General features: G+C 34.2%; 1 protein-coding gene and 1 long non-coding RNA gene across 3 annotated transcripts; one reads left to right on the top strand and one right to left on the bottom strand.

Annotated features, from left to right (window-relative positions):
* Positions 1-763: 763 nt before the first annotated feature.
* On the bottom strand, positions 764-3,033 carry LOC124458535. The gene is made up of 2 exons (XR_006953253.1): positions 2,949-3,033; positions 764-1,141 (listed from the first exon to the last, which is right to left on the bottom strand). It is a non-coding gene; the product is annotated as an uncharacterized LOC124458535 (long non-coding RNA).
* Positions 1,651-11,632, top strand: LOC124458530 (protein kinase C and casein kinase substrate in neurons protein 1-like). 2 transcript variants are annotated; one of them, XM_047008520.1, is made up of 4 exons: positions 1,662-2,598; positions 4,744-4,864; positions 7,970-8,157; positions 10,846-11,632. In XM_047008520.1, exons 1-4 carry the CDS (start codon positions 1,808-1,810, stop codon positions 11,093-11,095), a joined length of 1,350 nt encoding a protein of 449 aa, XP_046864476.1. In that variant the 5' UTR covers positions 1,662-1,807; the 3' UTR covers positions 11,096-11,632. The 2 variants fall into 2 exon arrangements, with proteins under 2 accessions (XP_046864477.1, XP_046864476.1); XM_047008521.1 differs by lacking the exons at positions 7,970-8,157; positions 10,846-11,632 and adding an exon at positions 6,318-6,879 and having other exon boundaries at positions 1,651-2,598.
* The last annotated feature ends 1,420 nt before the right edge of the window (positions 11,633-13,052 follow it).

Below are 13,052 nucleotides of genomic sequence, written 5' to 3'. Positions count from 1 at the left end.
GCAGTCAAGGAACAAGTGCCACAGGAATGGAAGCTTTGATGATTCTATTAAGGAGGCTACCCTACCCAAATCGGTGGTGTGTTTTGGTGCACTTGTTTTGGCCAAGTGGAGGAGGAACTAGGTGTTATCTTTTTAGAAGCAAAGTCTTTATTTGAGTGCAATATGTTGAAAAATTCTGCTGATTTCTTTTTTCTTTTATCACATAGATTCTGGAAGACATTTATAGGAAACACAGCAATTTGCTTACAACCTTCGTACTTACATGGCTTGATCCAGAGGCTTTTTCAAGGGCAAAACATGCAAGAGGTGCACCTTTAGACAAGTGCTTGCTAGGGATTTGTTGATGGAACTTAACGAGCAATTGCCAGACTAACAAAGAACCCATGAATTATGTACAGCGGGCATAAGAGTTTTTATTGTTTAAAATTTCAGGTAAAATCGGTGTACAAGTAACGCTTAAGTTTGTAAATTCTTCATGTTATTTCTTTATGATTTTTTCTTTAGTAGACAGACACTCACAGTTTGTGGTGTACAAATGACTGCTTAACAACAGCTGTTTAGCAAAAAAATGAATAAAGTTTGCATTAGTGCGGAATGGGGGTTTGGCTTCGGCTTTTAAGAAGAACATGAAAGTGTTGCTGCAACTTGTTAGAAAATACTACTTGGTTGCTAGTATTTTAAGAAACTTTCATACATGTTTGTATATGGCTCTGTTTCCAGTATCTATTTCAATCTCATAGTCCACCAAGATACGAGGATTATCTATCTAAAATATAAACATTTTTGTTTTTTTATTATTTGCTCAAGAACATAACTACAAGACGGACTCAGCTTAATGCTGCATCATCATATGCATGAGATTATCATTACATTGAAAAAACTATTAATGTACAAGGAAACTTAATTATAACAAGCCTAATGTGCTTTTTGTGAATTTCTAAAAATGTCTTTCTCTCTTCCTTCTCAAGTTTGAATATTTCCCTTCTTTGATCAGACTCCAAATTAAATTTCTTTCAGTTTAATTACAGTTCTTGTTGTCTACGCTCAATTCCTTTTTTTCAATTCAGCTTTCTTTGCATTTTTTCATGCAGCATTTCAATGGTAGGAAGGTTTGAAAAACCTTCTTTTTCTCTTCCTTGCTCTAGTAAATAGCATAGTTTGGTTAATTGTAACAAAAATCATTTAAAAACAAGATGAAAGGTGGTGGTCTATGTAATTACTTTTTATGTAGGTTTGTGAATAACTTTAGCAATGTTCGATTTATTTGTTTGTAATTGATGATCGTCCAGGTTAATAAAGTCCTGAGAAGGACTGTTTTTGTTGTTGTAGACTGACGTTTCGACAACCTTAGCGGTAGTCATCTTCAGAGTCAAAATGTTTGATTTATTACCAGATGGTAACTGTTGCAATTAGAAATTTAATATGTAAACAAAAAAAATTTGTGATACATGATTTAACGGAAAAGAAGAAACCCAACTCAAACATTTGCATTTCGTTTTTCAATGTCAAGTTTGGTGAAAATACTTTGATCATGATGTAATTATAAATTACATTAGCGCCCGACAGAACGTTTTCAATTTTCAATTTTCAGGTCATTTTTATTTTAGTTACACGAAGTATTTTCAAAATGCACAGTGATGTCACCGGATGTCGGGCTGGACGATGTTAATATTTTGAGTGATTTATGATAAACTTGAACCAGAACGTTATGTACAATAATCCTCTGTCCTTCAAAACTGTGTGTTATTGCTTTGTACCTAAACTGTAAAGCTTACCCCTTGAATATTGTTTATTATTAATCTTCAAAATGTCAATAAAAGGGACAAATCGTGCATCGACTATGGAAGAATCGTATACAAACACAAATTTCTGGGGAATCGACGGCTTTAAGAATACGGTTAAGAGACTCGAAGACGGCGCTACTCTGTGCGATGAATTTATGAAAATGCTCCTTGAGCGAGCTGAAATTGAAATGAAATACACACTGAAGCTTCGTGAATGGGCTAAGCGATGGAACGAAAAGATTGCAGGGAAAGTTTCAGAGTATGGCAGTACTTTGGAAGTTTTTAAAGCTACTCTTCGTGAGGCAGAGGAGATAGCAGAAATGCACGATGAACGACACAATCGCTTGAAAGGAGAATTGTGTGAATCGATAAAGCAGTGGAAAGGCATGCATTATCACAAATCTGTTCTTAAATGGAAAGAGGTTAAGGACTGTGAGCATTGTTTCAATAAGATATATGATCCCTGGTCAAGACGTTATAATAAAATGGATAAATCGAAGAAGAATTTTCATCGCGCTGCGAAGGCATCAGAAAACGCATCGTTGCTTGTGAGTAATGCCGAGAAAGACAACAGTCCGCCTGAAAAACTTAAAAAACTTCAAGATCAAAGTTCAAAGCTTAAATCTGACCTCCAGGAAACGAGAAAGAAGTACGAAAAACGTCTCTTCGAAATGAACACCTCCAATGAATCTTACGCGAACGAACTAGAAGGGGAATTTACGAAGTGGGATAGATTTGAAAAGATTCGTTTAAATTTCATCAAGGAAACCATGCTTCGCTATCACAAAGTCCTGGATATATCTGAAAATGACAGGTATGTAACACTTTTATTTGTTCAAGAAGCTCTAAGATCATTAGATTACTCTGCAGTCTAAATTGCCATGACTGGACAATTTGTAACTAATTTTATGTATTGTTTCATTTTTTACTGCTCATTCGTTTCAAATCCATCCCCATTCCCTTTTATAAGTGTCACGTACAACAGTACAACGGCTGTACATATTTTGTTTTGACTTATTTTTATATTTCAGAATTTTTCGGTAAACTTTCTCCAGCGCGTGTTTATAGTTGTTTAGAGTCGACTTATTTCCTATTCCAAATGATTGGTAATAATTTAAAGAATGTGGACTTATACTACATTTAAACAAACTGTTATGAACTTACTTTGTTCCTTTACAATTCTGGACAATTTTATAAACAGTTTTACAAAGGCTATATTTGTCACTTGTTTGAGAATTATTTCGTAATCTTATGTGAAAGATCAACCTGTGTATATTTGCGTGTTCTAGAACAATATAGAACTTTAATGACTTGTAAATTGTATATTCTAATGCAAGGCTTTTTACGACACTAATTATGCCTTAAATTTCGACATCATTGAAATAGTTTTATTTACGGTTAAATATTGTGAATACGAATTGGGGAGCTCGCGTACGTTTATTTGAGTTGGTATTTAAGAGCGGAGATTTCGTTCTTTAGGATTGGCACAGAATTGAACTATTTATGGCCTTTAATAATTGTGTTGTATTTTACTGAATTGAGAACAATCTATGTCAGCATTATGACCTGACAGCTTGTGACCAACAGGCCAGGAATATTCTTGCTTGTATAAATTTTTAAAATGAATTAGCACTTTGTGTTGGTGTGCTACCTTTAACAAATAAATTTACAAAGATTTGTATATTTACTAGTGTAAGTGCCATCCTAAACTAAGCTTTAGTGTGATAACTCTTCTTTTCCATTACTCCACTGCTTTTCTTGCATAGATAATACATACATGTTATCTTTTCACTTGTATCATAAATAGTTACAGTACTATAGAGTGGAAGAACTTGTTTATAAACTATTTTCTTTTATGGTCATGATTTATATACATGAAAATGTCCAGTCTAATTTAGTCAAAGGTCAAACCTTAGATGTATATGATGCTAGCTATTGTAGAGATTTCCAATTTATTTTAAGCACAGTTCAATTCAATTAAGTAATAGTTCTTTGTCTAAATTCACTAATTTTTGATAAACAGCATATTACTAGTTTTCGTCATTGAGCTAACCACAAATTCTGATATTATTGTTTCTTACCATTTATTAGAAGCATTTGCAAGATTTTAACTTACTTCATTGACCTACAATCAATGTGTGCTCTGTTATGTAGCAATTCTTAATTTGTTGCTAACTTTAATTTAGTAATGTAGAAGAATATTGATTTTTATCATTATGTACATATGAATTTGGTTACCGGTTTTATAGTTTTTAATGTACCTACAGATATCCTTTGTATGTAAATTAAAGAAGGGAAGCAAACTGTCTAATAATGGTTCTTATATGTCAAAGTAACACATTTGTCTCAGTTGTGCTGTATAAACTTGCTAGATGTTGTAATAACTATACATCAAGTAGGCATGCTCTTTATAAAGTGCCTGTGGTAAAGTTGCACCCAATGTTATAAAACATGATGACATCATTTGCGAATTACTTTTCGATTTTTGTAGATTAAAGCCTAATTTGTAGGTCATTTTATTTAGTATTTTTATTCTGAACAATTACTTTAGTGTTTTAGTGGCCTTGTTGCCCTGGTTTTGAAGGTGCAACTTCATACATGCATATCTTCATCAGTGTATGACAATTTTCAAATAAAAAAATATGTGCATCCGCACACAATTGAGTTTGCCATGCCATTGCTTGTATTAATGTGGTAGGAAATATGTAGGTGGAATCCCTCTGCTGCCACTGCATTATACCTATCATTAAAGTGTTCAGTTTTTTCAACCCTTTATAATGTTAAGGATACCAAGGAGGTATCATAATCTTTGAATAAATATTAGTTATAAACAAGAAATGTGTAGAAAGGCAATTTATTATAATTTATAATTATATTTCAAATGCCATTTTACAATATAAATGATGATGCTTTGTAATAATGTTTAACATTTAATATCAAGAATACTTTTTGATTTTAGGCTGAACAATATATACAAGGTTTTTCTAAGCAAGATTCAAGGCTCAGATGCTGTGAAAGACTTAACATGGTGGTCTACCCAGTACGGACCACTAATGCCACAGAAATGGCCTGAATTTGAGGTTTGTGATCTTATTATCCTTATTAGCTACATATATATAGCTATAACTTGATAAACGTGGTGTAGATCTAATTTTTTTACATGTGTTTTTTTTATGAAAACAACATAATGAAATAAAAGTGTTTGTTACAGTTTGCGGGAGGTGTGCAGAGATTTACAGATTCCTACTAGTCAAGGATATGAGCTTGCGTTGATCTGCTCTTGAGTCTTTCTATTTATAAATATTATGAAGGTTTATAGGAAAGTTGTTAATTTTCATGCAAATTATTAATATACCAGAGATGTTTGCAATTCAAAGAAATTAAAGATGTTTGCTGTGTTTGCACAGGCAGGTTTATGCAAACTGGACCTTTAGAAATACTCAAGAGCAGATAGATACAGTCAAGGTTTGCACCTGTTCAAGGAATCTCACAAACGTTTCTGAGGTTTGCATTAGCCTGTGCAAATAAAGTATCCCACCTAATGCAAACACAGATGTTGACGAATCGCACCTGTTTTATTGTTTTTAAATCATAAAGACAACTGTGATTAGTGTACAAAAGAACAAAGTTCTTAAGATCTTTCAATCATAATGAAAAGGCCTGACATGCTCATTGATGGATATGCCATAGAAATTAGAAGCCACTTAAACTCAATCAACCCTAGAGCATCATAACCCCCCCCCCTCCCTAAATAATCCATCTTAGATCTCTTCATGCTTCTCAGTTTATACTGGTTACTACTGAATGAGAGTCTACCTGGGATATCGGTCAAGAAAAAACAATATTGCCGGATATTCGGCGTATTATCTGGTAGAGCACTGATCGACGTTCGTCGTAAACAAAAGAACCTTAAGAGCTTTTCCATTGTGTACATTTCAATGTTGCTACTTTTTAACGTAAATCCAAAGTAACAGATATTTCTATCTATTCATAGACATAGTTTCCTAGCTAGCAATTGTTTACAGTTGTATCACTTTGCTACGTAGTGATTTCAGGTGCTCATATCCAAATACAACAACCCCACCCCCGTTTTTAGGCCCAGTAGTTATGTTTCAAGTTAACCTAGACCAATGTCGATAGTTGGTTCTTCCATATATTTTACAATAGATTATTTTTAACTAAATCACACACCCCCTGTCCTCCCCTGCGCTTCAGCGTCATAGCTATGTTAACCATTGCATTAGCATGTATTTTCTAATGTTGAACTGCGATTGCTTGGAGACATGTAGTGATCTGTTGCTGACGCCCAAATAGAAGTTTTTCCTTGCTAACTTTCCATGGCATGGCATAAAGTCGAAAGCTGTGTATCTTATGCATGAGTATTTACCATCTTAATTCAGTGTCTTTCTTACAGCCTTTTTTTGATAACACGAGCAGAAGTTCTTTACAACCAGTTTCGACTGCTTTTACTAAGCTTATTTGCTTCTGCTTATGTTTTCTTTCTTATAAACGGCATGCCATGATCCTCTTCAGGAACCCGATGTGTGGAATCTTACCTCACGTCAAGTATCCAAACGAACTTTTGCGAGAACCTTTAGTTTAAGGCGAAGACTTAGTAAGCGAAAACACAAAAAAAGACCAATCGAAAATGAAAAGTCTGTGGACTTTCATGCCTCTGAAGGCGAGCCTCATAATCCATTCGACGAATGGTCAACCTCAAGCAACGAAAATTTATCCCATAATCAAAATACTGATGTATCATTTCATGAAACCCCCGGCGGTGATTTCTTGGTCAGCGATCACTACAGGTCTCCGAGTGCTGTCAACTATTACGGTGATACTTGGAATTCAAACACTACATTCATTCCAAGTAATGACTATAATCACCATCATTCAGTTAATTCACAACGCACTAATGCATCGCACTTTGACCAACAATCGTCGGTGAGTAGTTGTAGGTATAAAAATTGAGCTTTTTCCCTTTTGTAACTGAGACTGTTCACTTGTGAGAGTTCATTGAGTTGTTTAATATGTGATGTAGAGCACTGGCTTTCTGCCTTTAGTTTTCCTATGATTATATTATCTTTTAAGGTTTTGCTCTGTAGCTATATACTTTAACATTAAAATTATAACATAAGAATGTATATAAATGTGTGGATTGCTCACCATGGAAGTGAAATATTAGTATAAGTTAAGTGTTAAAATAATTTATATTTATGGTCATGGTTTTGTACATAAAGTCAAACCTGTATTATATGGCTCTACATAAAGAGGACACCCTGTATTGAACAGACACTTAGTAAAGTCCTGAATGAAATCTGTGTTTAGCGGACAATTTAAATATTTCATGTTATCTACAGACATAATGTTAGTCACAAACACATTATCACAACAACTATAAAGATAGTTGTCTTAAAGCAAGTGCGTTAAACGAGAACCTCTGTTAAACGGGCACCTCCATTAAGCGGACACCAGTCCATTACCCGAGGGTGTCCGCTTAATACAGGTTTGAGTGTATATATATTTATAGGAATGGACGTATTGGGGCCAATGCCTAGTATACCTCGAATGCAAAGCTTACGGGTGAATACAGTGTGGTCAGCTACGTGCATAAAATGCTTTTCATTGTTACAAATAACAAGCACAAAAGCTTTTCTGCTCCTGCAAATGTACCAGAACTTTTAACAGCATAACATGCACATTAATGCATCAGTGTCTGTAACTTAGAGATCGAGCATTGAAATTTGACAATGGATTAATTTCTAAACTAAAGGGTTTTTGATAAAAAGTACGTCTGACCCGACTTCCATCATGCTAGCCACACATTATATTTTTTCAATGAGGCATGGCTACTCCGATAAGAAAAAGTAAGGGTGAATATACTTTATCAATGGAAAGAGATTTTTTACAAGAACTATACTCAATTTTCCAATGACAAAAACTCTGTTCTAGTCACAGGTTGTAAATTAACTTTTATCAAATCTCAAAACTTAAACTGAATACGCGTACATTTAAGTAAATAATGCACTTACTAAAATGTTGAAAAAGAACAATAGCAATAGGGTTTCGTCAATCCTCATATTTAGATTCACAAGTATAACTACAAAAGATACATTGTATCTTGCGTTTTTTTATGTGATCACCTCTTTGCCCTAAACATTAACGTGCTGATTTTATTTTTTTAGGATTACGATCCTGATAAAAGTTCAAATTACAAATCTCAAACCTTAACCACAATGGATGGTGGTGTCAGACATAGCACTGATAACATTTCTCGTGATGAACCAAATGTCGTCGTAAGCACGAATCCATTCGATAATGATGATGATGATGATGATGATTTTGAAGACAATGTCCCTGAAAATGACATGAAGTAAGTGAGGTGGATTATTTGTAATAGTGATATACAGGTTGTGTAAAAAAAACTGAACAGTTTGAAAACACTGGAGTCACCTGCGCGCAAGATCTGCAAAAACGTTCCTTGAAATAGATAGTTAGGTTTCGAATGGTCCACGAAAGTCGCTAATAATAACCATTTTTAGAGTGAAAATTGTGTTAACGAGAATCAATTTTAAAATAGCTTGCGTTCGAAAATAACAAGGCTAAATAGGTAAAACGACACACGCAGGGTTAAAACATGACACGTGTAGTTGAAGCTAACGAAGTTCATGGAAATTCGGTCGAAGCGCACGCAAACACTAGGAGTCCAAATTGCGTATGATTTTACGTTTTTCCGTTTTAAATGTTAGTTTTATTGATTTGCGTAGCAAAAATCCTGTACGTTTTTGTTCTGTAAGATAACAGAAATGACATGTAACACTGAGTTCCGACACAAATATTCGTGACTGCGGGTTTAGTGCGCGGGAATCGCGGGGTTGTATTCTCCGCCTTTACATTTATTGTTATTTGCGATCTATCTAACGTAAACTTGATCTTATTCGCGTAAATTACAACGACGTCTAAACATTTCATCAGTGAATTTTTGATAAATAAAAGAATAAAGCCATGATTTTCTGTTTAATGAAAAGTTGAAAACATGTTCATGTGCTGTAAAAGTGCCAGAAAGACAAGCATGTGACGGAACTGAGCCATTCCCTTTCGAGATGCACAAATTATCAATATTTTGCACGAATAACTGAACAAGAAACATTGAGAATGCTTCAGTGTTTTTTGTAATTTTCATTGAGAATAAAGCAAATCCTTGTGCACTCATCGAGTGCCTGACATGTACCAATTATAATGTATCTTTAAGATCTTCAAGTACAAGTGATGCATTTTAGCAGTGTCATTTTCGTCAAATGTTTCAGAAGTGCGTCTATTTAAATTAGCGTAAATCATAGATATAAATATAACCTAGATTGTGGCCTTACCAAATTGAACATTCTAAGATGGCGGCTCAAGCGGGCAAAGGAACTATCATTTGTACAACGATAAAGATGTTTTTCGCAGTTTTCGTCGTCTTACCCCTTCCATGCTATTTCTAGTCACTTTGTTGGAAATGGCATGACATTACGGAGTTTCTGGCTGTGAACTTGGATGCATCAATTGAATAACACGACAAATTTCGCTTCGAGCACTACAATGTAAGAAATACCGAGTTCGGTTTAATGTGAACTTCTGAAAGGAGATTTATGATGAAGGATAAAACCATAAGAACAAATATACAATGTTTCATAGATCCAGTCACTTCTTTAAGTATGTCTTATTATTATATATTACATTGAGCGACTGAAGCAAAATCGACAAAAGTTTTATGTTTCAAATAAAATATAAATATTTTACACAAATTGAAGTATTTTACAGTTTTATAGTTTATTTTTTATTATCATGGTAGTATTTGGTCGTGTGACTAGAAGTATTACACACCACACAGTACCACATGAGTGTGGTTTGAATTTATTAATAATGAAAAAGTAATGAAACACAAACTTAGTCATGACACTTTGTCTTGTAAACATTTGCCAAATCAATTGAAAAGCATTTTATCCGATTTCAGATCATTTATTCTCATTCATTATTATTCATCTTCTGTGAGATTAGTATATTGTGTCAAACCTCAAGAGTCAATACATGTTGCAGTTGACCAAGCTTGCCTTAACTTTGGCAAATAAATGATAAGTCAACCTGCTTCACTATGCACATACATTGTGTAGTTCAAAAAAATGTAGATTTGACATGCACATCTCTTTATGTAGAAGCAGCAGGCCGACTCCTCACCCTCGAATGTTTTGACTAATAAGGTCTGCTGTTTTTGCCCTTTTTGGTCTATGTTACCCATTAAATCACAAATCCAACCAGCACACATCATTATTTTTAATTTTTTGTTATTTCCATATGCGAAAAATGTCTTAACAAAACTGCTATCGTTGGACTCAAGACTTAACAAAACTGCTATCATTGGACTCAGGTGACAACTCAATAAAAAATTTGTCGTGTTATTCCTTTGATGCATCCAAAACTGTTCGATGTCCTCCCATTTCCAAAAAAGTGGGTAGAACTAGAATGGAAGGGGTACTACGTCTTAAAATGAGAAAAACCTAATTTTTGTTGTACAAATTATTGTTTTTTGCCCGCTTGGCCGCCATCTTGGAAAGTTCAATTAGCTATGACGGCTACGTATAACCTGTATATACGTCGGCAATCCATGTTTAATATATCTATGGCATAAATTGACGTAAAAGCTGAAATCTCCCAATCGACCGAAGCTGTAAATTCTATTAAACAGAGAAGTCAAAAACACGTTGAACTAAAGCTAGGTTATTGATTTCGAAAGTGTGGAAAAATCAGCAAATCAACATTTAAGCTCACATTTACACGTACTGAAATGCCCTCCAAGTCAATTTTGGCAAAAATCTTCTTTGTTTTCAGGCATGTCAAGATTCTCTCAACAGTAATTTCAATTTCCGTGTTTTGATGGCCTGATGCAAACACGGTCATTGACACATCATAGCACACATATTGCTTATGTTATTTTATAAACTTTTTATTCAACTTAATTTGTGGTGATTCATCGTATAAATCATGTAAAATACAGAAAGGTATCGCGTGTTTTTTTATTTAGCAATCAATCAGAAGTGGATGGTGTTGAAAAAGAAGTAAATGGTGGCAATGAATACCAGTCAAATGAGGATAGCGATGGGGTACCTGTACAAGCAAAGTATGATTACGTGGCGTCTGAAGAAGATGAACTGTCTTTTTATGCCGGTGATATTATCACTCAGTTATCTGGTGAAGATGAACAGGGTTGGTGTAAAGGTAGACTTAATGGAAAAGTTGGACTGTTTCCTGCAAAATGGGTTGATCCTGTGTGAACAACAAAATACAATTATTTCCAATTCTACTTAACACGTACATCTAGGAACAAGTGAATACATAACACAAGTCGTTTTTTTCTGCAATATATTGAATAAATTGTAAAGGCCATGTTTATAGAATTGCAATGGCCTTCACGGTATTTGAAGCTAATCTTTAAGTGAGCTTATTAAGATGGTACTTCATCCTGGTGACAAATAACTTTTAATTTTACATTTATGCTCTGTTGTGTTTAAAGTCTTGTCTCGCACTGCTTCGTTTTAGGCTTATTGTGTCGTAAAGTTCAAATTTAAAGGTAGCTATCTAGTTTTTTGTAGAAATAGTGATGTTTTCGCCAGTTGATTTGATTCGATTATATGTAATAGTCACAAAGGTTATTATGCTGTTTTGAATTAACTTTATTTTTACTGCACTTGATTATGCAGTGTTGCTGGCGTATTAAGGACGATGACTTGTTATAAATATGACATATATGTTAGGATAATCATACTTAGAATTTACTTGTAAAAACATTCAATTAAATCTCCTCAATAAGATATTTTTGATGATTTTTGCTAGCGGTAGTCATCTTCAGAGTCGAATGAGGAGTACATGTCAGGTTGGCCATAGCAAATACAACACAAAGCTTTCCTTCTTTTTTTTGCTTTCTGCCTCACATCTTTACGTTACAGATTTTTTAAGAGCAATCCCCAGTCGTAAATTTCCAGTTATGGTAGATCCAAATCAACCAACCAAATCCGAAAAAAATGTTTGTATCTAGACTAGTCCTACAGTCAGAAAAGTAACTTTCTGATGGGAAATTTGAGAAAAGTTAATGAGCTGACCAATGAGGACCACTTTGTGCTTATTATCAATTTGCTCTTTACCAAGCGTGATTTGTTCTTTCTCAGCAACTGAGGGTTTTGAACTTCACATACTTCGTACTTTAAATACTTTCCGTTTTACTATTATTCTACGTCATCAAAAATTTTGATAAGACCGATGTCATTGTACAGACCGAGCACGTTTGACTTGTGTTTGTTTGTCACACAATCAAGTGCATGCTTTATGATTTACAATTTATGTATAATCGAGTGTATTATTAAGAAGCTTAATTAATACGATGACGTTGTTTGCGATGTACTTTGAGGATTGCTTTCAGTTTGATCGCACCATAGGAAATCTTTCAATTTGTAAGTCTGGATCATTAAAATTTTTAACATTGTTTTCAAGAATCACGTAAATGGCTTTTGTTTCGTTTATCTTGCGTTTTGCTGTTTCACAGGAAGCTTAACATTTGATTGTAAAATTACGAATTGGACCGTTTTGAAAGGGGAAAATCCTAACAACGTTTCTGAGAAAAAGCTTGCCTACCTAACCATACAATATGTTTCTTATTTTGCAAGAATGATCGAATAAAGCGCCTTTGTAGGTGAATTATTAACAATATTCCATTAATTTACGAGTCCATACATTGGAACTTCAATTTATAAATTTTTCACCGTTATTGATTATATTTGCTCAAAGCGGTGCAATCAGGAACTAGAAAATAACAAGCCCTTTGCGTTATTTGAATATTTGTTTTCGTGAAATCACAAATGTTAAAATTTTGATGGATAATTCGTCTCCCGATGTTGTTGTTTTTCCCACACCTCATAATGTTAACATCAATTCTATTTTGAGTTTGAAACCTTGGGTCTTTTTCAAGTAAAGCAAAGGAACAGGATTAACCTCGTAAGCCGAAGATTACGCAAGTTTCAAAATATTTAAGCAGCTACAAGTCAACGTTCAAATTCCGAATGATGCATAGAGAACATTGTTAAAGATACAATTCGAATTCAATCCTCAGCGACGTGAAATCGTGTTGCTTTGATTTTTTTGTTTACTTACTTTGATTTGTATTTCACTATTGAATTAAATGTCGCCACATGCCATCCGTTTGCAATTCAGTTGCTATTAATTACGAAGCTCAGAGGC

The sequence above is a fragment of the Xenia sp. Carnegie-2017 genome, unplaced genomic scaffold, assembly GCF_021976095.1.
Source record: "Xenia sp. Carnegie-2017 unplaced genomic scaffold, XeniaSp_v1 HiC_scaffold_6, whole genome shotgun sequence".
NCBI lineage: Eukaryota > Metazoa > Cnidaria > Anthozoa > Malacalcyonacea > Xeniidae > Xenia > Xenia sp. Carnegie-2017.
This window is presented reverse-complemented; position numbering and strand designations above follow the sequence as displayed.